General features: G+C 57.0%; 1 protein-coding gene across 1 annotated transcript; it reads left to right on the top strand.

The window, feature by feature from the left end:
* Positions 1–5,605: 5,605 nt before the first annotated feature.
* LOC105469322 (notum, palmitoleoyl-protein carboxylesterase) lies at positions 5,606–14,265 on the top strand. Its single transcript, XM_011720235.3, has 11 exons — positions 5,606–6,247; positions 7,126–7,178; positions 7,254–7,349; positions 7,824–7,884; positions 9,059–9,117; positions 9,520–9,622; positions 10,344–10,535; positions 10,668–10,768; positions 11,559–11,706; positions 12,930–12,977; positions 13,502–14,265. Exons 1-11 carry the CDS (start codon positions 5,925–5,927, stop codon positions 13,806–13,808), a joined length of 1,491 nt encoding a protein of 496 aa, XP_011718537.1. The 5' UTR covers positions 5,606–5,924; the 3' UTR covers positions 13,809–14,265.
* The last annotated feature ends 11,001 nt before the right edge of the window (positions 14,266–25,266 follow it).

Here is a 25,266-nt window from a genome sequence, read left to right as displayed (position 1 = left end):
CATCCTGTCTCGGGGTGCCTCCCCTGAAGGACAGAGCCCCCTTTGGGCCTTCATTTCCCCAGCTTTCCTGCCGTGGGGCACACAGAGTCTAGGCTCAGTCAGAAGCCCCAGCGCCACCTGAATGGGAGCCTGGGGAACCCGGCATGGTCCTCCCTGAACAGGACAGTGGGGATGGGGCAGGGCCAGGGAAGCAGAGAAGGGCACACCCTGAGAGAAACACCACACAGAACCATGCTTCTCCCCAGGCCCCCGTGTCTGCCCTCGCAGTCAACCTTGGTCCCTGGGGGATCGCCAGCATCCCCACGGTGCCTGGGCAGCATAACTGCCATTTATCACATGGTGATTGCCAGAGACGCTGAGCGGAGCCCCCAAACATCCTGCACCTTTGATGCTCAGGAGGACCCTGTGGGGCAGGTGCTGTTCTCATCCCCGTTTTGCAGATGAGGAACCCGAGACCCAGCTGCAGGCCTTGCAGCGGCCAGTACTTGGCTGTCCTACCCCATCCGCTCTGGTGCAGACGAAGTAGGTATCTGTCTAATATGCAAAAGGAGGGTTCTGGAACACCCTACCTACCAGGAGGATTTCTAGAGTGGAGCCAGCCCACCCCACCCGAAGCTGGCCACTCCCCTCACCAGGCCTCAGGCCTCACCCCCACCGCCTGGTGCCCTGTACCCAGCCTGATGGTCGTTGGTCTTACACTGATACTTTTAGATAGAAGCAGGGTCTTGCTATGCTGCCCAGGCTGGTCTCAAACCCCTGAGTTCAAGCAATCCTTCTGCCAGGGCCTCCCAAAGTGCTGGGATTATAGGTATGAGCCACTGTACCCAGTCAAAATTAATTACTTTAAAATATCAGGCTGGGTGCGGTGGCTCATGCCTGTAATCCCAGCACTTTGGGAGAACAAGGCAGGTGGATCACCTGAGGTCAGGAGTTCGAGACCAGCCTGACTAACATGGTGAAACCCCGTCTCTACTAAAAAAAAAAAAAAAAAAATTTAGCTGAGCGTGGTGGCGCATGTCTGTAATCCCAGTTACTCAGGAGTCTGAGGCAGGAGAATCGCTTCAACCTGGGAGGGGGAGGTTGCAGCGAGCCAAGATCGAGCCATTGCATTCCAGCCTGGGCAACAAGAGTAAAACTCCATCTCAAAAAAAAAAAAAAAAAAAAGAAAATCTAATCACATGACAGAGTACATTCAGAAAATTGTGCAACCACCACAATCCATTTTAGAACATTTTAATCACCCCAAAAAGAAACCCTGTATTGGCTGGGCACAGTGGCTCATGCCTGTAATCCCAGCACTTTGGAAGGCCAAGGTGGGTGGATCACCTGAGATCAGGAGTTCAACACTAGCTGACCAACATGGTGAAACCCCATCTCTACTAAAAATACAAACAATTAGCCGGGCGTGGTGGTGCACGCCTGTAATCCCAGCTATGCAGGAGAATTGTTGGAACCTCAGAGTCGGAAGTTGCAGTGAGCCGAGATCGCATCACTGCACTCCAGCCTGGGTAACAGAGCAAAACTCTGTCTCAACCAAAACAAAAAAGAAAGAGAGAGAGAAACTCTGTACCCAATAGTAATCACTCCCTGTTTCTGTTTCTCCCCACCTCCGGGAAACTACCAGCGGACTTTCTGTCTCTATGAAGTTGCCTCTCTGGACACTCGAACTGAATCATACTGCATGTGCCCTTCCGTGTCCCGCTCATGTCACTTGGTTGATATCCTCAAGATTCGTCCACAGTGCAGCGTATGTCAGAACCTCGTTTGTTTCACGGCTAGAATACATTCCATTGTATGGCCGTGTTCCATTGTCTTTTTTTTTTTTTTTTTTTTTGAGACGGAGTCTCGCTCTGTCGCCCAAGCTGGAGTGCAGTGGCCGGATCTCAGCTCACTGCAAGCTCCGCCGCCCGAGTTTACACCATTCTCCTGCCTCAGCCTCCCGAGTAGCTGGGACTACAGGCGCCTGCCACCTCGCCCGGCTAGTTTTTTTTGTATTTTTTAGTAGAGACGGGGTTTCACCGTGTTAGCCAGGATGGTCTTGATCTCCTGACCTCGTGATCCGCCCGTCTCGGCCTCCCAAAGTGCTGGGATTACAGGCTTGAGCCACCGCGCCCGGCCCATTGTCTTTACCCACTCATCTGCCGATGGACTTTGGGGCTGTTTTCTGCCTTTTGGCTATTGTGACTAGTCCTGCTGTGAACATCCGTGAGCCAGTTTTTGTTTGAACACTTGTCTTCAATTCTCTGGGTGTATCCCTGGGAGTGGGCCTGCTGGGTCACGTGTTCTATGTAACATACTGAGGAGCCACCAAACTGTTTTCCACGGTTAGGGACGTGGCCACCGCACTGTCTATCCCCACAGCCATGCTCTAGGTCTCCAGTGTTGCCACAGCTGCATCCACACTTGTTATTTTCTGTTTTTGATCGTGGTCATCTTAGTGGGCATGAGGTAGCATCTGACCCATTACTGGTGGACCTGGGTCCCCCTTCCTTATACCTGTCAGGGCCAGGGTGGCCCCGCCTTGATGCATGTGGACTAGAAGCAGAGGCCCAGAACCTGCCGGCCCACAGGACCTGCCATGGGAGCTGCTGCCAGACTCTGGGTGCTCAAAATTCCGGGTGGGGAGTTCCAGGTGCAGAGGATAAAGCTGCCCCCGGGGCTGGGGGAGTGTGAGGACAGAGCCAGTTGGTGTGAGTCAAGAGGAGGACATGGGTGTGAGCAGCTGCAGAGCCTCAGGAGTCCTGTCCCCAGCCATGTGGTTGCAGCCTTGTCAGTCATCCGCTCATGGCAGGGGCTTCAGAGGAGAGGGGGATGGGAGAGGTGGACAGAAGGGCAGAGGTTCTGGGGAAGTCTTGGGTTTGAGCCCCTTCTTGCATATGCTACCAGTGTTGAATAAACCAAAACATGAACTCACTGTGGTTCAACATGCAGGTTCATCTGCATTGCAGGAGATGTCTGCATCTATAACAGAGAGACTATAACACGCATATTCTTCTCCCGTCCTGGAATTTTCATCGGCTATCATAACTGCCACCCCTGCCATGCACTTTCACAAATGGGCTCTTATAATCCCACAACAGTCCTCTGACGGAGGCACGGCCATCCCCCCGTTTTAAAGGAGAGAAAGCGGCTGGGCATAGTGGCTCACACCTGTAATCGCAGCACTTCGGGAGGCCAAGGTGGGTGGATCTCGAGGTCAGGAGACCATCCTGACTAATACAGTGAAATCCCGTCTCTACTAAAAATACAAAAAAATTAGCCAGGGATGATTGCACACGCTTGTAGTCCCAGCTACTCGGGAAACTGAGGCAGGAGAATTTCTTGAACCTGAAAGGCAGAGGTTGCAGTGAGCCGAGATCACGTCACTGCACTCCAGCCTGGGCAACAGAGCAAGACTCCATCTCAAAAAAAAGATAAATAAATAAATAAATAAGAGGAAGCTGAGGCATAGGGAAAGGTCACAGGCCTTGCCTGGCATCTCCACACTGCACCAGGAGATGGCTCAGAGCCAGGGCGGTTTGGAGATCAACCCTGTGCAGCCAACTGAAAGACGCCATCACACTCTGGACTTGGAATAGCAGGAACCCGGTGGGAGAGGCCTCCTCCAGACAGGTTCCTGCTGGATGCTGAAATCTGCCCTGGGTCAGCCTTCCCCGCCAGGGTGTGGGTGGGAGAACACCTCAGGATGGGACCTACGTCTGAAGCTACTGCCCCTGGCCAGCCCCACACGCGGCCTTTAAACTGACCCGATGACAGGGGGACCGCAGGGGGGATTTTTGAGTGAGTAGAGAGCTAAGGGCGAGTCTCAGCTCTTCTGTTAGTGTCCCTGAACCTCAGTTCCCCTTGTCAGGGAAATGCTGCAACCCGCCCTGTGATGAAGGGGGAGGCTGTGGAATGGACTTGAGTTTGTAATAGCCTGCCTCCCTCTTTGAAAATGTCCCTAGGCCAGGCTGACCTCCACGGCACCCCAGCCTGATCTTAGGCCTTGTGGTTTACACTGGGGTGCCTTACACCCATCAAATGCATGGGGCAACAGCTCTCAGGGTTTACTCTGTCTGTTTCACAAGAGCCCAGGCAACGCAATTGTCTGCAGGTACCAGTGGTGCTGAGACTTTCTGCCTAAGCTCCTCACTCAGCCTGGGGCTGGCAAGGAGGACATCCACAGGGCCCCAGCCCTCGGCTCAGGGGACATCCTGGCTGCAGTCACAACCCTGCGCTTCTGCTCTCCTGCCCCACGTGGTGCTGTAGGCTCCCCACTGTCCTGAATTAGGAGGGATTCTGGAAGCTCTGCTTGGGTCTAGATCCTTGTCCTGAAATGTAAGACCTGTTTCCTATCTTTAAAATGGGTGTCATGGTGCCCAGCAGGCTGCAGACCAGAGGGTCAAGGAGAAAGTCTGCCTGACCCCACTGGCCCTGTATATGTCCTTTCTTTTGTCCATCCCACCCCCTGCCCACAGCAGGAAGCCTCCTGAGCCACTCCTGTCCACCCAAGTCCAGTATTGATTTCCTACAGGAACCTTGTTCTGACACCACCACCCGCAACCTCAGGAGTGGACAGGGGTGCTCTCCAAGGTGAAGCATCTCCAGGTGCCCTTCGTGGCATGAAGGGCCCCAAGCAGAGGCCTAGCGGGCAGCCACTGGACCCCTGGCCTCCTCCCCTAGTGGCGGCTGGGGTCCTCGTCATGGGGCCAGCAGCCAGGCTGGGGCGGGTGGAGATCCAGAACCTCACCTCTGGCCCCGTGATCTCCTTAAGTTGTAGCTTCTTCTCTGACCCCAGCGCCAGCAGGAGCGCCCCAGAACTGGGCGACTACCCCGCGGCGCCTTGCTGGGGCGCGCGGTCCATCTCGCAGGTCTCCGAGGGAACGAGGACCTTGCGCCCCACCTGTCCGCTTCTCTAGGAGGCCCCGGCTTCGCTGCTGCCGAGCCCTCGGCTCGAAGCCCTGTGTCCGCCGCCGCTTTGATCCCGGGGGGCCCTGCTGGATAAAAGTCCCTGGCGGCTCCGCGCCAGCGCCAGAGGGGGAGCGCAGCGGGACCGGGCGCACCAGCGGGACGGCGCAGGGCCAGGGGCGCTGAGAGGACGGGGCCACTGGGTCGCCCGCGCTGGCCGCGGTGAGAGCGGGACCCCAGGGCTGCGCGGGGTGGAGAGATGCGGGCCGGGGTCCGAGTCCCCCACGGCCTGCTCTGGGCCTGGGCACTGGGGGATGGGAGGGACACTGGCGGCTCCAGGTGAGCTCGCCCGCCCCGCGTCCCCAGCCCGTCGGCCGCGGCCAGCTGCGCCGCGGGCGGAGTTCCCCGTCCCGCTCCCCCCGGCGGCGCGGAAAAGCCTCGCCCCTCCCCGTCGCCGCCGCCCCTTCCAGCTGCCCCGGGGGCGGGGGCGGCGGCGCCGGGCTGGCCGCGGTGAATGGAGCCGCCGGGGCCGCCCGGCCGCGCTGCCCCCCCCACGGAGCCGGGCCGGGAGCGCCTCCGGCGGCCGCGGCGGGGTAGTCCAGGCCCCTCCGTCAGGCTTGCGGTTTGGGAAGAAAAGGCGATGCCTCCGCCAAGAAAAGAGCGAGCGCGGCCCCCTCCCCCCTCCGCCGAGCCCGGGCGGCGGCGGCGGCACATCTAACGCGCGGGCACCCGGGCCGCCGCGGCCCCCGCAAATAAGCCCAGCCTCGGCCCCCGCCGCTCATTGGCGCGGGCCGCAGCCAGCGCACCCAGACCCTGCGCTGCCCTCGGACGGCCGGGCGCGGAGCCCCAGCGGCGGAGGCCGACGGCACCCAGCCCCGAGAGCCTCGACGCCCAGCCGCGCGCGCGTTCTCCGCCAGGCCCGGCGGGCGGGAGCGGGGGCGAGGGAGCAGGAGCGCCAGTGCCCCCAGCATCCCCGGCCCGGCACCCTCCGCCGCCGCCGCCTCAAGGCCGCCCGCTCCCCGCAGGTGGACGCGGCCATGGGCCGAGGGGTGCGTGTGCTGCTGCTGCTGGGCCTACTGCACTGCGCAGGGGGCAGCGAGGGCAGGAAGACCTGGCGGCGCCGGGGTCAGCAGCCGCCGCCTCCCCCGCGGACCGAGGCGGCGCCGGCGGCCGGACAGCCCGTGGAGAGCTTCCCGCTGGACTTCACGGCCGTGGAGGGCAACATGGACAGCTTCATGGCGCAGGTCAAGAGCCTGGCGCAGTCCCTGTACCCCTGCTCCGCGCAGCAGCTCAACGAGGACCTGCGCCTGCACCTACTGCTCAACACCTCGGTGACCTGCAACGACGGCAGCCCAGCCGGGTAAGGCCGGCGCCCTGCGCCTCCCCGCCCCGCCCGACGCGCCTGGTCTCCGGCTGGAACTTCCCTGCGGGCCGCGGCCGTTCTCTCCCCGGGGAGAAAGGGCTTCCGTCGGGAGCCCCGCAATGCTGGCCCCGAGGAGGGCCCGGCTCTGTGACTCTCCGTGTGGGGAATGGAGCGGCCCTGGAAGGGCTGGTCCCCGGCCAGCTCGGGCACTGACCCCTCGGCCTCCGGGCCCAGCCGCTCTGCTGGCGTCCTTCGGTCCCGGGGCGGGGAGATGGCAGCCCGAGAGCGCGCCTGGCTCTAGCGGGAACCGGCGACACCGGGGGCGGGAGAGGCTTGTTGCCCACCTCCCCACAGCCCCGAAGTAGAAGACGTGAGGCCGGGGGTCGGGGAGTGGCGGGGGCGCCCACGCGCTCAACAGGCCGAGGACACCCAGGGACAGCGGGAGACGTGGGCGTGGGGTCGGGGCTCGGCAGGAAGGCTCCCCCGCCGGGTCGGTGCCTCCCGCGCTCCCCGCAGCGTCCCGTGCCCCCGCCATGCGCGCTCCTTCCGTGCGGACGCGTTTCATGCTTCGAGAGCCGCCGAGCGCCCCGGGAGGACCGCCGCCCGCGCCGAGGTGACAACGGGACGCGCGCTGGGCTGGACGTGGGGATTTTCCACGCACCACAGCCCCGCGCGGCCCGTTCCCCAACCCGCGAGCGCCACCTCCCGGGATCGCCGCCGTCCCTGAGCTCCGCGTGGGCCTGGCCGAGGGCGCCCCCGTGCGACCGCCGCGCACGGCCGGAACAGGTGGCGCGTTCCCTCCGCCAGAGCTGGGCGCGCGGGGCGCGGCGGGGCTGCAGCCCCGGCCGACCCCCCACGGTGCGTCCTCCCCGCAGCTACTACCTGAAGGAGTCCAGGGGCAGCCGGCGGTGGCTCCTCTTCCTGGAAGGTGCGTCCGGGGTCGAGGCTGGGGGAGGCCGGGGTTCTCTGCGCGCGCGGGCCTGAGCGGTGGCCGTGTCCGCAGGCGGCTGGTACTGCTTCAACCGCGAGAACTGCGACTCCAGATACAACACCATGCGGCGCCTCATGAGCTCCCGGGACTGGCCGCGCACTCGCACAGGTCAGCAGCGGGCCCTGGAGAAGGCGGCCTCGACGTGAGGCCCGGGAGGAAGCCGCGCCCGCGCCCTGGAGCCCCAGCGAGGCCCCCGCCCCGCACATCGTGCCCAGCCCGGCGCCCGGGTTTCCTAAGAGCAGGGCGCGCCCTTCACTCTCGCCCTTTGGGGTCCATTCCACATTAACATTCAGGCGCTTACCCAGCAGTTCTGGCCCTCCCCGGGGTCAAAGCAGGGCAGGGGATTGAAGTCAAGGTCAGACCTGGTGTAGCCCAGCCGGGCACCGTGGCCATGGTGTCTTCCCGGGGTAACTAAACCCGACTGCCCTGCACTTTCCCGGCAACCTTGATTCAGGCCAGCAGCACCAGCACACCTCCCTTGCTGGGGTCAAGTAGGAACCCCTACTCCTCGCCGGGGGTTCCCAGACCCGTCCCTACACAGCCTCCTCCCGCTAGAAAGACCCACCGCCTCTGTGTCCCCAGGCACAGGGATCCTGTCCTCACAGCCGGAGGAGAACCCCTACTGGTGGAACGCAAACATGGTGTAAGGGGGTGCAGGGTCCTGCCTGGGAGTCCTGCCTGGAGGGTGGTTCTTTCCGGGGGTCCTTCCTGGGGGGTCATGTCCTGGGATGGTCTTTCCTGGGGGTCCTGTTCTGGATGGTCCTTCTGGGGAGGTCCTGTCCTAGAGGCATTCTGGAGGCGTTTCTTCTCTGGCGATGAGGGGGTCCTGCCCTGGGATGGTGCTTCCTGCGGGGGGGGGGGGGTCCTGTCCTGGGATGATCATTCCTGAGGGGAGTTCTGTCCTGGGTTGGTCCTTCCTGGGGGGGGCTCTCTCCTGGGATGGTCCTTCCTGGAGGGGGGGTCTTGTCCTGGGATGGTCCTTCCTGGGGGAGTCCTGTCCTGGGTTGGTCCTTCCTGGGGGGTTTCTATCCTGGGGGTCTTTCTTGGGGGGAGTTCTATTCTGGGATGATCCTTCCTTGCTGGGGGGTCCTGTCCTCGGTTAGCCCTTCCTGAGGGGTCCTGTCCTGGGATGGTCCTTCCTGAGGGGTCCTGTCCTGGGTTGGCCCTTCCTGGAGGGGGTTCCTGTCCTGGGATGGTCCTTCCTGGGGGGGAGTCCTGTCCTGGGTTGACCCTTCCTGGAAGGGTCCAGTCCTGGATTGGTCCTTTCTGGGGGATGGGTTCTATCTTGGGGGTCTTTCTTGTGAGGGCTCTATTCTGGGATGGACCTTCCTTGCTGGGGGGTCCTGTCCTGGGTTGGTCCTTCCTGGGGGGGGTCCTGTCCTGGGCTGGCCCTTCCTGGGGCGTGGGTTCTATCCTGAGTTGGTCCTTCCTGGGGGGCTCTTGTCCTAGGATGGTCCTTCCTCAGGGGAGTCCTGTCCTGGAATGGTCCTTCCTGGGGGGTCCTGTCCCGGGTTGGCCCTTCCTGGGGGGGGTCCTGTCCCGGGTTGGCCCTTTCTGGGGGGGGGGTCCTGTCCCGGGTTGGCCTTTCCTGGGGGGTCCTGTCCTGGGATGGTCCTTCCTCAGGGGGGTCCTGTCCTGGGTCCTGGGGGAGGGGTTCTGTCCTGGGTTGGCCCTTCCTGGGGGGGTCCTGTCCTGGTCAGTCTTTTCTGGGGGTCCTGTCCTGGTCGGTCTTTTCTGGGGGTCCTGTCCTGGGGGTCCTTTCTGGAGGCTGCCGGGCAGCAGGCTCTGTGACAGGCTCACTCTGTTCTGTGTTGCAGCTTCATCCCCTACTGCTCCAGTGATGTTTGGAGTGGGGCTTCATCCAAGTCTGAGAAGAGTGAGTCCCCGACCTTCCCAGGGCACAGCAGGGCAGGGACAAGGCAGGACGGCAGGGCAGGGACGAGGCAGGACGGGGGGGTTCTGGGGAAAAGCTGACTCTCAGCCTTGTCTCACTTTCAAAGCCCTTGACAGTATGTCCCAGGATGCCTGACCCATGCATTCACTGCTCGCTTGTCCACGACTGTAGGGGGTCCTTATTTCTGAATATTCCCTGGGGAGGAGGCCCCAGCATGGCCTGGTGCACCCACCTTCCTCCAGTCTACCCCAGCCCCTGACCCCACCTCAGAAGATTCCCCCTAGTCCCCCAGCGGGGCGAGAACTCCTCTGCCAGCCATTCTGGGGTAGGAGGTGGTTCTCTCTGCCCAGGCCCCTACCTGAGGCCACCCCGTCCCTCTTGCAGACGAGTATGCCTTCATGGGCGCCCTCATCATCCAGGAGGTGGTGCGGGAGCTTCTGGGCAGAGGGCTGAGCGGGGCCAAGGTGCTGCTGCTGGCCGGGAGCAGGTGGGCAGGGCGGGCAGGGGCTGGAGGTGAGGGGCGAGGACGGTGTGCCGGGTGCATAGAAGGGGTGTGGGGTGGGGGTGTATGGGAGGCGAGGAGGGGGTGGAGTCTGTGCATATCTTGGCAGGTGGCTGGGAGGGTGAGAGGCTGGAGCTGGGAGAACCCACATCATTGGGGACGTCTCTGAGGCCTGGCTTCAGAGTGCTGGGTCACCCGACGCTGTCTAGACCCCATGGTTGTTGAATATAGCGGAAGGTTCGGGCCGCAGGGACCTAGGTCGTTGGTTAGAGGTTGGCCATGGTGTAACACCCCTTCTCCAGGGACCGGTAGGTGAGGATCACCCCTGTGGGTCCCTGTATCCCAGCAGGCATGCAGGAGACCCAGGGGACATATGGGGAACAGATGAAGGGGCCTGAGGCCATGTAGTTTATCTTCATTTTCAGATAAGGAAACTGAGTTAAAGAGACAGAGAGAGGAAAGGGAGGAGAGAGGGGAGAGCCTGGCTGTGTCAAGGACATGTGACCTGCCAGCCTCAGCCCTGGACTGCTCTGAAGGGGACAACCATGGGTCTTGCACATGAACAGAGAATGCAGAATGCATCCGCAGTTCAGAACGCATCAGGACTCCTGCCCACCTTGGGGCACGGGCTGACGCTGAGCAGACTCTGGGGGGAGGTGAGTGCCTCTCCCCAGCCACCTGGCCTCACATCTGGCCCTCCTTGCAGTGCGGGGGGCACCGGGGTGCTGCTGAATGTGGACCGTGTGGCTGAGCAGCTGGAGGAGCTGGGCTACCCCGCCATCCAGGTGCGAGGCCTGGCTGACTCCGGCTGGTTCCTGGACAACAAGCAGTATCGCCACACAGACTGCGTTGACACCATCACGTGTGCGCCCACAGAGGCCATCCGCCGTGGCATCAGGTGCGCCAGTGGGGAGGGCCCGTTCCTGCGCTGCAGCTCTGCCCCAAAAGGGCCTGGGTGGAGTGGCATCTGTGGGTGGGGAGCTCCGGGGCACGAGGCCCACAGCAGCCTAACCTGTGTTTGTGGCTCCAGGTACTGGAACGGGGTGGTCCCGGAGCGCTGCCGACGCCAGTTCCAGGAGGGCGAGGAGTGGAACTGCTTCTTTGGCTATAAGATCTACCCGACGCTGCGCTGTGAGTGGGCGGCCGAGCGGAGCACACAGGGCAGCAGTGGGGTGGCCACACTTCCTTGCTTCTGAAAATCCACCGTGGACTCCAGTCTCTCAGGCTGGGCTTAGAAACCACTGCCCTGGTCCAGGGAGGAGGCCGGCTGTGTGCCAGGGGGACCAGTCGCTGCAGCGTGCCTGGGACTTGCCTGCCCTCAGCACTGACACCCCCCAGTCCCAGGCAAAGTGGGGCAGGTGGTCACCCTGTCTATACCGGGGGCTAGGGATGTGCTTTCGAGCTCATCCCCATGCTGCCCCTCCCTGCTGCAGGACCCCGGGCTGGTTCCTCCCCAGTCCCACACTCTGAGGAATGGTGAGGTTATGTGCAAGGGCATCATCACCAAATTTCGGTGAAAGTGGAGTCGCTGAGAACCAGGCCAAGGTCATGGAGGAGTTAACAAGAGCCCTTCTTCAAGGAAACGCAGTTTATGTAGTTAGTTAATTATGAACCTATGGATTATAAAAAGGCTGGTTTGAAAGAAGGAAGCCACATTCTGTGGGGACTTATGACTGATACCCCTGGGGAGAGTTGGGCCAAGGCTAGCTGGCCTGTGAGCCTCAGCAGCACTGCAGGGGGCCGGGGGGGTGCTGAGCTCTGAGCCTGGGGTCAGGGGCAGCAGCAGGGACCTGGGAGTGCTGAGCTCTGAGCCTGGGGTGAGCAGCACTGCAGGGGGCCTGGGAGTGCTGAGCTCTGAGCCTAGGATGTGGGGCAGCAGCAGGGGTCATGGGGAGGCCGAACTGAGCCCTGCTGCCCGCAGGCCCCGTGTTCGTGGTGCAGTGGCTGTTTGATGAGGCACAGCTGACGGTGGATAACGTGCACCTGACGGGGCAGCCGGTACAGGAGAGCCAGCGACTGTACATCCAGAACCTCGGCCGCGAGCTGCGCCACACGCTCAAGGACGTGCCGTGAGTGCGTGGGCCCCGGGAGCCCCACGCCGAGTAGCTCCCTCTTGGTTTACAAATAGAGGTCCTGAAAAAACAAAAGAAGAAAAAACAAAACAAAACAAAAAAAATAGAGGTTTTGTAGGCCAGGCACAGTGACTCATGCCTGTAATCCCAGCACTTTGGGATGCCCATGCAGGCAGATCACCTGAGGTCAGGAGTGCGAGACCAGCCTGGCCAATATGGTGAAAGCCCATCTCCACAAAATATGCAAAAATTAGTCTGGTGTAGTGGCGGCACCTGTAATCCCAGCTACTCAAGAGGCTGAGGCAGGAGAATCACTTGAACCAGGAGGCGCAGGTTGCAGCGAGCTGAGATCGTGCCACTGCACTCCAGCCTGCGTGACGGAGTAAGACTCCGTCTCAAAAAATACACACACACACACACACATACATACACACACACACACACATACACACACACACACATACACACACACACACACACACATACACACACACACATACACACACACACACACACACACACGTGTACGTATAAAACAGCCTTTCTCTGTATATACAGAGAGACAGAGGTCTTGGGCCTGGCACGCTGGCTCATGGCTGTGATCCCACCCCTTTGGGAGGCCGAGGCAGCAGGATTGCTGGAGGCCAGGAGTCCAAGACCAGCCTGGGCAATACGGTGAAACCCTGTCTCTACTGCACATACAAAAATTATTTGCACATACAAAATTGTACTGCACATACAAAAATTATACAGGTAGTGTCACCTGTCATCCCAGCTACTCGGGAGGCTGAGGCAGGAGGATCACTTGAGCCCAGGAGTTCAAGGTTACAGTGAGCTAACCTTGCCTGCGGGAGGCAAGCGAGCTTCGATTGTACCACTACACTCCAGCTGGGGCGATAGAGCCAGACCCCAACTCAAAACAAAATAAAAGTAGAGTTCTGGATAGTAGCAGAATATTTGCCTGTCTGGGACAGCCTCCTGCCACCACCTGGGAGGGCCTGCCTGGAAGAGGTGGACTCTGGGCAGGGATTTGAGGCACAAAGGGATAAGGGTCAGCCGGGAGCTGGCTGACTAGGGGGAGGCCCGGGTCAGAGGAGCAGCTGGCAGCCACAGCAACAGGAAGGGGCAATGGCCAGGCTGGGGACAGCTCTAGGGGACTGGGGGTGGAAAAGGGGCTGAGGGGTTGGGGAGCTCACAAGCCACTGTCTCCTCTCCAACAGAGCCAGCTTTGCCCCTGCCTGCCTCTCCCATGAGATCATCATCCGGAGGTCAGTGTCCTTGCTCTGGGCAGCTTGTGTCCGTGACATCAACTTAAAAAGTCCACAGGTTCCTCAACCGCACTTGGCCTCCCATGGGCCTCTTCTTGGCCCTTCTAGGGGCGGGATTTCCTTGTAGGGGTGCCAGAGCCACTTGTACCAACAGCTGTATGGCAAGAATTAAGACTCAGCCCTGGGCTGGGCACAGTGGCTCGCGCCTGTAATCCCAGCACTTTGGGAGGCCGAGGCGGGCGGATCACCTGAGGTCAGGAGTTCGAGACCAGCCTGGCCAATGTAGTGAAACCCTGTCTCTACTAAAAATACAAAAACTTAGCCGGGCGTGGTGGCGGGCGCCTGTAATCCAGCTACTCGGGAGGCTGAGGCAGGAGAATCGCTTGAACCCGGGAGGCGGAGGTTGCAGTGAGCCAAGATCATGCCATTGCACTCCAGCCTGGTCTCAAAAAAAAAAAAAAAAAAAAGCCGCCTCAGTGTTGATGGCCCTCCCTCCATGTGACCCGCCTGGTTTTCCTCTGCAGCCACTGGACCGATGTCCAGGTGAAGGGGACATCGCTGCCCCGAGCACTGCACTGCTGGGACAGGAGCCTCCATGACAGCCACAAGACCAGCAAGACCCCCCTCAAGGGCTGCCCCGTCCACCTGGTGGACAGCTGCCCCTGGCCCCACTGCAACCCCTCATGCCCCACCGTCCGAGACCAGTTCACGGGGCAAGAGATGAACGTGGCCCAGTTCCTCATGCACATGGGCTTCGACGTGCAGACGGTGGCCCAGCAGCAGGGACCGGAGCCCAGCAAGCTGCTGGGGCTGCCGAGCGACGGAAGCTAGGCGGACCGTTTGGAGGAGATGCCAGCACTGAGGGGCCCAGCCACCGCTGCCCCAGTGCCACCTCACCCCCACCAGCAGGCCCTCCCATCTCTTCAGGACAGGGCCCCAGCCGTCCCTCTGCCTGGGTCTGCCCACCACCCTCCCTGCCCCAGCTTTCCCTGCCCCTCTCCCACAGCCCAGCCAGAGAAAAAGGACCTGCTGTCATCCCCAGCTGTGACCTGGGGGCCCTTCCCGATGATGAGTGGGGAGCCAGAAGAGAAGCACTGGATTCCTCAGCCCACCAGCTCAGACAGCCCCCACCTGGCCCCGCCCATCAAGCCCTTTTATATTATTTTATAAAGTGACTTTTTTATTACTTTAATTTTTTTAAAAAGGAAAATAAGAAATATATGATGAATGATATTGTTTTGTAACTTTTTAAAAATGATTTTTAAAAAAGAGACAAAAAAGAACCTCACTGCTGGCGTGTTTATTTGCTTCATACGCTTCACACCTCTCCCTCCCCTCCCCGGCCCCAGGGCAGCAGGGAGACCCAGGGAGGAGCCATGGGGACTCCCCAGCTCCGACCCCTTCTTGGATGCACAGACTCAGAGCAGGGTCTCCTGGAGGGGCCCTGCTTCCCTTCAACCCTTCCGCAGGTGCCCACTTCCCAGGGCGGGTGGTAGTAGCTGCGTTTCTTTTTACTTATTTAGAGACAGGATCTCATGTTGCCGAGGCTGGAGTGCGGTGGCACAATCACAGCTCACTGCAGCCTTGAACCCCTGGGCTCAAGCAATTCCCCCACTTCAGCCTCCCGAATAGCTGGGGTTACAGGCACGCGCCACCACACCCAACTACTGTTTGAATTTTTTGTAGAGATGGAATCTCCCTTTGTTGCCCAGACTGGTCTTGAGCTCCTGGTCTCAAGCCATCCTCGCTGCTCAGCCTCCCAATGTGCTGGGATTACAGGTGTGAGCCACTGTACTTGGCCCCTTTTTATATTTTTTATTGGGAAGAAATTCACATAACAGGCCGGGCGCGGTGGCTCAAGCCTGTAATCCCAGCACTTTGGGAGGCCGAGACGGGCGGATCACGAGGTCAGGAAATTGAGACCATCCTTGCTAACCCGGTGAAACCCCATGTCAACTAAAAAATACAAAAAATACAAAAAACTAGCCGGGCGAGATGGCGGGCACCTGTAGTCCCAGCTACTCAGGAGGCTGAGGTGGAGCTTGCAGTGAACTGAGATCCAGCCACTGCACTCCAGCCTGGGTGACACAGCGAGACTCCGTCTCAAAAAAAAAAAAAAAAAAAAAAAAAAATTCGCATAAGATAGGACGAACCATTTCCAAGTGAGCGACTCAGAGGCATTTGTCACATTCAGAGAGCTATGCGATCCCTGGTTCTGTCTCGTTTCAAAATTCTTTTTTTTTTTTTTTTTTTGAGACGGAGTCTCGCTCTGCCGCCCAGGCTGGAGTGCAGTGGCCCGATCTCAGCTCACTGCAAGCTCCGCCTCCCGGGTTTATGCCATTCTCCTGCCTCAGCCTCCTGTGTAGCTGGGACTACAGGCGCCCGCCACCTCGCCCGGCTAGTTTTTTGTATTTTTTAGTAGAGACGGAGTTTCACCGTGTTAGCCAGGATGGTCTCGATCTCCTGACCTCGTGATCTGCCCGTCTCGGCCTCCCAAAGTGCTGGGATTACAGGCTTGAGCCACCGTGCCCGGCCGTCGTTTCAAAATTCTTGCCAGGCGCAGTGGCTCAAGCCTGTAATCCCAGCACTTTGAGAGACCGAGGCAGGCAGATCACGAGGTCAGGGGTTTGAGACCAGTCTGACCAATGTGATGAAACTCTGTCTCTACCAAAAATATAAAAAATTAGCTGGGTGTGGTGGCATGCATCTGTAATCCCAGCTACTCGGGAGGCTGAGGCAGAATTGTTTGAGCCCAGGAGGCAGAGGTTGCACTGAGCCGACATTGCACCACTGCACTCCAGCCTGGGCAACAGAGCGAGACTCCGTCTCAGAAAAAACAAACAAACAAAAAACAACAAAAGAAAACAAAACAAAACCTTTTTTTTTTTTTTTTTTTTCTTTTTGAGACGGAGTCTTGCTGTATCTTCCAGGCTGGAGTACAGTGGCACAATCTCAGCTCATTGCAACCTCTGCCTTCTGAGTTCAAGGGATTCTCCTGCCTCAGCCTCCCGAGTAGCTGGAATCACAGGCATGCACCACCATGCCCGGCTAATTTTTATATTTTTAGTAGAGATGGGGTTTCGCCATGTTGGCCAGGCTGGTCTCAAACTCTTGACCTCAGGTGATCCGCCCTCCTCGGCCTCCCAAAGTGCTGGGATTACAGGCGTGAGCCACTCCGCCCAGCCCCTAGTTTCAAAACTCTTATCAACCCAGAACACTTCCTACCCAGCTGACAATTCCTTAAAAGTTTGCATTTTATTTATTTCTACCAGGTCATTCGTGCACATGGTTCAAAATTCAAAAGACGCAGAAGGTATGAAGGTGAATGCCCATTTCCCCCCCAGCCCAGGCTCCCTGGTTCTGCTTCCAAGGGCAAACAGCGCTACCTTGTGGATATTCCGAGATCATTTTGTGAAAATTCCAGTAAACAGGTGCACACATTTGTAGGGACCAGCCCCACAGGGTCGGTGGTTTTTCTCCCCATGTGCAGAGACAAGAGATTGTAGAAATAAAGACACAAGACAAAGAGAGAAAACACAGCTGGGCCCAGGGGACCTCTACCACCAAAACACGGAGACCAGTAGTGGCCCCGAATGCCAGGCTGCGCTGATATTTATTGGATACAAAACAAAGGGGCAGGATAAGGAGTGTGAGCCATCTCCAAAGATAGGTAAGGTCAAGTGGGTCACGTGTCCACTGGACAGGGGGCCCTTCCCTGCCTGGGAGCCGATGCAGAGAGAAAGAGAGGAGAGAGAGAGGAGACAGCCTATGTGCCATTATTTCTGCATATCAGAGACTTTTAGTACTTTCACTAATTTTGCTACTGCTACCTAGAAGACAGAGCCAGGTGTACAGGATGGAACATGAAGGCGAACCAGTGTGACCACTGAAGCACAGCATCACAAGGAGACGTTAGGCCTCCGGATAACTGCGGGTGGGTCTGACTGATATCAGGCCCTCCACAAGAAGGGGAGGACTACAGTCTTCTCTAAACTCCCCCCGGGAAAAGGAGACTCCCTTTCCCGGTCTGCTAAGTCGCGGGTGGTTTTTCTTGGCACTGACGCTACCACTAGACCACCGTCCGCTTGACAACGGGCGTCTTCCCAGACGCTGGCGTTACTGCTAAACCAGGGAGCCCTCTGGTGGCCCTGCCCGGGCATAACAGAAGGCTCGCACTCCGGTCTTCCGGTCACTTCTCACTATGTCCCCTCAGCTCCTATCTCTGTATGGCCTGGTTTTTCCTAGGTTATGATTGTAGAGCGAGGATTATTATAATATTGGAGGAAAGAGTAATTGTTACAAACTAATGATTAATGATATTCATATATAATCATGTGTATGATCTAGATCTACTATATCTCTTGTTGTTTTATATATTTTATTAGACTGGAACAGTTCGTGCCCTCGGTCTCTTGCCTCGGCACCTGGGTGACTTGCGCCCACACACATTGACATGCATGCAATTTTTTCTTTTACACAGATGGCTACACATCACACACTGGTGTCTCCTCCTCTTAACACTGTATCTCAGGGTGCGCAGCAAGCTGCCACAGGTGTGACAGTCCAGGGCCTGCGGAGGGCTCTCCTGCACACTCAGGTGCAAAAGGTGCTCGTGCACAGCCTTGTCGTGTGGTCATCACATTGCATAAGGGCGAGTACGTCTGTGGGCTAAACCCCAGATGTGGGATTCCTGGGACAAGAACATGAAGCTCTAGCCTGTCTCCCCAGCACTTTGGGAGGCCAGGGTGAGATGATCGCTTCGGCCCAGGAGTTTGAGACCAGCCTGGGCAACGTAGGGAGACCCCTGTCTCCAAAAAAAAAAAAAAAAATTAAAACATTGGCTGGGGGTGGTGATGCACACCTCTGGTCCCAGCCACTCGGGAGGCCGAGGTAGGAGGATCGCTTAAACCTGGGAAGTCACAGCTGCAGTGAGCAGTGATTGTGCCAGTGCACTCCAGCCTGAGTGACAGAGCAAGACCCTGTTTCAAAAAAAAAAAAAAAAAAAAAAAGGCCGGGCGCGGTGGCTCAAGCCTGTAATCCCAGCATTTTGGGAGGCCGAGGCGGGCGGATCACAAGGTCAGGAGATCGAGACCACAGTGAAACCCCGTCTCTACTAAAAATACAAAAAATTAGCCGGGCGCGGTGGCTCAAGCCTGTAATCCCAGCACTTTGGGAGGCTGAGGCAGGCGGATCACTTGAGGTCAGAAGTTCAACACCAGCCTGGCCAACATGGTGAAATCCTGTCTCTACTAAAACTACAAAAATTAGCCGGGTTTGGGGGCACACACCTGTAATCCCAGCTACTTGGGAGGCTGCGGCAGGAGAATTGCTTGAACCCGGGAGGTGGAGGTTGCAGTGAGCCGAGATTGTGCCACGGCACTCCAGCTTGGGCGACAGAGCAAGACTCTGTCTCGAAACACACACACACACACACACACACACACACACACACACACACATCTCTGTAGTTTTGATAATACCGAGGTCACACCAACGCCAACCTTGGGCACCGTTGTGGGTGGAGCTTTCTAAGCAAAGCATTTCATGCCAATTGTTATGTGATCCCCAAGTAGCCCCACAAGGTAGGTTTCATTATAAATGCCAGTTTACAGGCCAGGCACACTAGCTCATGCCTGTAATCTCAGCACTTTGGGAGGCCAAGGTGGGTGGATTGCTTGAGACCAGGAGTTTGAGACCAGCCTGGGCAACACGGTGAAACCCCATCTCTACTAAAAATACCAAAAAAAAAAGGCCGGGCGCAGTGGCTCATGCCTGTAATCCCAGCACTTTGGGAGACTGAGGCGGGCAGATCACGAGGTCAGGAGATCGAGACCATCCTGGCTAACACGGTGAAACCCCATCTCTACTAAAAATACAAAAAATTAGTTGGGCGTGGTGACAGGTGCTTGTAGTCCCAGCTACTTGGGAGGCTGAGGCACGAGAATTGCTTGAACCCAGGAGGCAGAGGTTGCAGTGAGCCAAGATCACAACACTGCATTCCACCCTGGGTGACAGAGCAAGATTCTGACTCAAAAAATAAAATAAAATGCTCCAGTTTACAAAGAAACAGGCCCAGAGAGGCAGTGTGACCATAAGGGTTAGAGGAGGATGCTGAGGCCAGGCCAGCCTGAGCTTCACACCTGCCCTGCGGCCACAGCTCCATTCCCAGAGTGACCAGGACTGTAGAGACCCTGTGCCCTGGGGACATGTCCTGGGGTTTGACTCTCTGTGCCAATGAGTCAGGGCTGCCCTGGGCCTGAGAATACCCAGGAAGGACTGGTGCCCATGGGCAGGTGTCTGCCACCCCAGGCAGAGCCAAGTGGCCTGTCCACGATCCCCCTGGGCCTGAGAATACCCGGGAAGGACTGGTGCCCATGGGCAGGTGTCTGTCACCCCAGGCAGAGCCAAGTGGCCTGTCCACCATCCCCCTCTGGGCTCCTATGTAGTCTCTGGTGGGAATCCATGCAGTCCCAGCAGCCACGGGAGACAACAAGGTCAGAGACGTGGAGACCAAGGGCTGGAGGTGAGAGAAGGGGTCTGGGGAGTCTGGTGGTCTCCTCCTCGGGGCCTCCAGAGCCAAACCTCCAGGCAGGGCCTCGGACAGGACTCCCCACAAGGACGGAGCTCTGGAGGGAGAGGGGGCTGGGAGACCTGAAAGAGGCCTGGCTGTCGCCCTGTCTGGGGAGGGCTATGGCCTTTGCTGGGAGGCGGGGCCTGCAGTGCTGTCGGAGCTGGGGAACCACATGCGAGGTGCTGGCTCCTGGCCAACTCTGGCTTGAGCACTGCGGTCCAGCAGCCGTGACGTTTGCTCCTCTGAGGTGGCTGAAAGGGACCTGAGGGCGGATGGTGGTACGTCGAGGGACCAGGCTCACTGAACAGGACACTTGTGGGTTGGGCCCAAAGGGATTTCACCAGTGAATAAACCCTTCCTTCCCACGTTTGTGCCGAAAGAGAGAGAGGCCCAGCTCACCTAATGGTCAATCGGTCAACTGGTGCCACACTTTCCTGCAGGACCAGGGACAAAACGAGCCCTAGGACACGAAGAGGACGCTGGCCTGTAGCTCCGTGGTGACGGTGACCCCAGGCTGTCCACGCTGACTTCTCACCCCGGGCTGTCCACGCTGACTTCTCACCTTTCCCAGGACGGTTGATACCTTTCATTCTCCGGAATGAAAACACTCAGGACATTCACCCAACACTGAGCCGTGTCTCTTCTAGCAGCGATGGCTGAGGCGTAGCCTTTGCTACCCAGGGACCGGAAGCAGGGAACTTCCACTGTGTGACAACATCCATTGCAAATTTAAACTCTGTACTTAAAAAAAAAAAAAAAAAAAAAGCCCGCCGGTCACGGTGGCTCACTCCGGTAATCCCGGCACTTTGGGAGGCCGAGGTGGACGGATCACCTGAGGTCAGGAGTTCAAGATCAGCCTGACCAACATGGTGAAACCCCATCTCTACTAAAAATAGAAAAATTAGCCAGGTGTGGTGCTCCGTGTCTATAATTCCAGCTACCCAGGAGGCTGAGGCAGGAGAATCTCCTGAACCCAGGAGGCGGAGGTTGCAGGGAGCTGAGATCACGACACTGCACTCCAGGTTGGGCAACGGAGCGAGACCCCATCTTCAATAAATAAATAAGTAAAAATAAAAATATTTGTGAATGTATACCGCAGTAGCAAAAAATGTGCCTGGCCCCATATCTTGGTCTCTGACGCCATTCCCCCAACATAAGGAACCAGGTTCCTGGGAGAAACATGGCTGACTCCAGGGCTGAGCTGGTGTCTGAGACAGGAAAAAAAAAAAAACAGTGTTTTCCCTGCTCTCACATACTCAACAGTCAACATCCAACACAGAACACTTCAACTCTGATCACCAAAATGTGTGTGGGGATTTTCCCCAAATGCCAAGTGAGTCTCCAGCCGACACGCGCTGGGTGTCCTCCAGCCCTGTTCCATTGTGACACTTTCTCCCTGCAGACGGTATCCGATCCTGCAGGCTAAGGTCTCAGTCCCACAGGCGTGTCCTCCATTTCTGATGCCAGTCCCAAGTACAGCTGTCCCTTTGTATCCTTGGGGGATGGGATCCAGGACCTCCAAAACACCAAAATCCACAAGCCTGGAGTCCCTGATACAAAATGGCATGTTCTTTGCATATAACCTCTGCACCGCCTCCTGTGGACTCAAATCACCTCTAGATTACTTATAACACCTGCTATGTAAATTCTATGTAAGCAGTTGTTACATCATATTGTTTTTTAAATTTGTATTATTTGTATTATTATTATTATTATTTTTGAGATGGAGTCTCCCTCTGTCACCCAGGCTAAAGTACAGTGGCATGATCTCGGCTCACTGCAATCTCCACCTCTCGAGTCTCCTGCCTCAGCCTCTGGAGTAGCTGGGATTACAGGCACCCACCACCATGCCTGGCTAATTTTTGTATTTTTAGTAGAGACGGGATTTCACCATGTTGGTTGGTCAGGCTGGTCTCAAACTCCTGACTTCAGGTGATCCACCCACCTCAGCCTCCCACAGTGCTGGGTGTACAGGCATGAGCCACCGCACCCAGCCTTATTTACTATTTTATTTTTGTTTTTTGTATTTTCTTTTCTTTTTCTTTGTAATGGAGTCTCGCTCTGCCACCCAGGCTGGAGTGCAGTGGCACGATCTCAGCTCACGGCAACCTCTGCCTCCTGGGTTCCCGCCATTCTCCTGCCTCAGCCTTCCGAGTAGCTGGGACTACAGGCACCTGCCACCACGCATGGCCAATTTTTGTATTTTTAGTACAAACGGGGTTTCACCATGTTGGCCTGGCTGGTCTCAAACTCCTGACCTCAGGTGATCTGCCTGCCTCAACCTCTCAAAGTGCTGGGATTACAGGCGTGACCCACCGTGCTGGGACAGTATATTTTGTATTTTCAGTTTGAGATTTCTTAAATACTTGGATGTGGAACCTGAGGACAGACGGCCAAATGTAGCAGGTGTCACCCACCTTTGGGCCAACTGAGGTTCCCATGGCCCCTCCTCCAGTTTGGTGACTTTGCTGGAGTGACACAGAACTCAGGGAAGTACTTTCCTCATTTTATTATTTATTGATTTACTTTCAGAGATGGGGTCTCACTGTGTTGCCCACGCTGCAGTGTGATGGCATAATCACAGTTCACTGCACCCTCAACCTCCTGGGTTCAAGCAATCCTCCCACCTCAACCTCCCAAGTAGCTGGGATTACAGGTGTGCACCACCACTCCCAACTAATTTTTTTTTTTTTTTGAGACAGAGTCTCTCTCACTCTGTCGCCCAGGCTGAAGTGCAGTGGTGCGATCTCAGCTCATGGCAACCTCGGTCTCCTGCGTTCAACTGATTCTCCTACCTCCGCCTCCCCAGGAGCTGAGATTACGGGCATGTGACAAGACACCCAGCCAATTTTTTTTTTTTTTTTTTTTTTCTGAGACGGAGTCTCGCTCTGTCACCCAGGCTGGAGTGCAGCAGCGCGATCTCTGCTCACTGCAAGCTCCGCCTCCCAGGTTCATGCCATTCTCCTGCCTCAGCCTACCGAGTAGCTGGGACTACAGGCGTCCGCCATCTCGCCCGGCTAGTTTTTTTTTTTTTTTTTTTTTGTATTTTTTAGTAGAGACGGGGTTTCACCATGTTAGCCAGGATGGTCTTGATCTCCTGACCTCGTGATCCGCCCGCCTTGGCCTCCCAAAGTGCTGGGATTACAGGCGTGAGCCACCACGCCCGGCCTTTTTTTTTTTTTTTTTTTGAGACGGAGTCTTGCTCTGTCGCCCAGGCTACAGTGCAGTGACGCGTTCTTGGCTCACTGCAACCTCTGCCTCCCAGGTTCACGCCATTCTCCTGCCTCAGTCTTTCGAGTAGCTGGGACTACAGGCGCCTGCCACCGCGCATGGCCAATTTTTGTATTTTTAGTACAAACAGGGTTTCACCGTGTTGGCCTGGCTGTTCTCAAACTCCTGACCTCAGGTGATCTGCCTGCCTCAACCTCTCAACGTGCTGGGATTACAGGCGTGAGCCACCGTGTCCGGCCTCATTTTTTATTATATCACAGTATCACAGGAAATACACAGGTTGAACCTGGAATATCTTGTAGTGCCAAAAAGTAAGGAAGTGCTTACACACACACACACACACACACACACACACTCACACACACTGATGGAAGCATGTCGGGGGAGCCCAGCAGACCACAAGAGCCCCCGTAGCTCTGGATTCTAATCCAAACTATAAACACCCAGTCAGGCACGGTGGCTCACGCCTGTAATACCAGCACTTCAGGAAGCTGAGGCGGGTGGATCACTTGAGGTCAGGAGTTCAAGACCAGGCTGGTCAACGTGGTGAACCACCATCTCTACTAAAAATACAAATATTAGCTTAGTGTGGTGACCAGCGCCTGTAAGCCCAGCTACTCAGGAGGCTGAGGCTAGAGAATCACTTGAACCCAGGAGACGGAGGTTGCAGTGTGCCAAGATCGTGCCACTGCACTCCAGTCTGGGTGACAGAGCGAGACTCCGTCTCAAAAATACAACAACAGGCCGGGCGTGATGGCTCATGCCTGTAATCCCAGCACTTTGGGAGGCCAAGGCAGGTGGATCACAAGGTCAAGAGATCAAGACCATCTGGTCAACATAGTGAAATCCCGTCTCTACTGAAAATACAAAAATTACCTGGGCATGGTGGCATGCACCTGTTGTCCCAGCTACTCGGGAGGCTGAAGCAGGAGAATTGCTTGAACTTGGGAGGTGGATGTTGCAGTGAGTCGAGATCATGCCACTGCACCCCAGCCTGGGTAACAGAGCTAGACTCCATCTCAAAAAAAAAAAAAAAAAAAAACTACCACCACCAACAAAGTATAAACATCTGTAAATTCACGCTGCTATAGACACATCATTGAACAAACAAATAAACGGGGGAGGAGACAAGTCTCCTTTGCAGAAAAATTCTACGTAGTTTTTGCAGACACTCTGCCCCTAGGGAGGGGGAACCTAACCCCCCACTTCTTCCTTGGGGGCTGCAAATCGTGACTTCTCCACAAACGGCACCATGTGAACAGGGGGACTTCACGGTGGAGAAACCTGACAGGCTCTGAGTCAGCCAGGTGACCCAGGCCAGCCCCACCCATGACCTGGCAGGTGGAGAGCATACGTCCTTGACAGGCCGGGATGAGGACGGGACTTCAACCCTGCGGTCTTCCTCCCAAAACCCATATCCCCTGTCTAACCAAGAGAAAGATATCAGACCAATCCCAACAGAGGGACACACTCCAAAACACCTGCCAGCGCTCCTCACAACTGCCACGGTCATCGAACACGAGGGAAGCCGAGAGGAGCCTGAGACCTGAGGACTGAGTGTGCTATGGGGTCCGGGATGGGCTCCTGGGACAGGAAAAGGACAGCAAGTGCAACTGAGGCAATAGGAATCAAGTGCAAGCCTTAGTCAACAACAATGTGTCAGTATCGGCTGTGATTCATTAGCTGTAACAAAGCCCGCCCCCTATAGCTCACTAGGAGGTTAACCATAGGAAGGCTAGGTAAGGGCTGTGTGGGAGGTTGCACTACCTGGTCAATTTTTCTGCTAATCGAAAAATGTTCTAAGGCTGGGCACGGTGGCTCACGCCTGTAATCCCAACGCTCTGGGAGGCCAGGCAGTTGGATCACCTGGGGTCGGGAGTTCGAGACCAGTCTGACCAACATGGAGAAACCCCATCTCTACTAAAAATACAAAGTTAGCTGGGCATCGTGGTGCACGCCTGTAGTCCCAGCTACTCGGGAGGCTGAGGCAGGAGAACTGCTTTACCCTGGGAGGTGGAGGTTGTAGTAAACTGAGATTGCGCCACTGCACTCCAGTCTGGGTGACAGTGTGAGACTTCATCTCAAAAAAAAAAAAAAAAAGAGGCCGGGCGCGGTGGCTCAAGCCTGTAATCCCAGCACTTTGGGAGGCCGAGACAGGCGGATCACGAGGTCAGGAGATCGAGACCATCCTGGCTGACACGGTGAAACCCCATCTCTACTAAAAAATACGAAAACTTAGCCGGGCGAGGTGGCGGGCGCCTGTAGTCCCAGCTACTCGGGAGGCTGAGGCAGGAGAATGGCGTAAACCCGGGAGGTGGAGCTTGCAGTGAGCTGAGATCCGGCCACTGCACTCCAGCCTGGGCGACAGAGCGAGACTCCGTCTCAAAAAAAAAAAAAAAAAAAGAAAAAGAAAAAAGAAAAAGGAAGACCAGGTCTGTGAAATCTAAGGTCACATCGTCATAATCGAAGAATTAATTAAGTGTCTGG

This window comes from Macaca nemestrina, chromosome 17 (genome assembly GCF_043159975.1).
Source record: "Macaca nemestrina isolate mMacNem1 chromosome 17, mMacNem.hap1, whole genome shotgun sequence".
NCBI lineage: Eukaryota > Metazoa > Chordata > Mammalia > Primates > Cercopithecidae > Macaca > Macaca nemestrina.
This window is presented reverse-complemented; position numbering and strand designations above follow the sequence as displayed.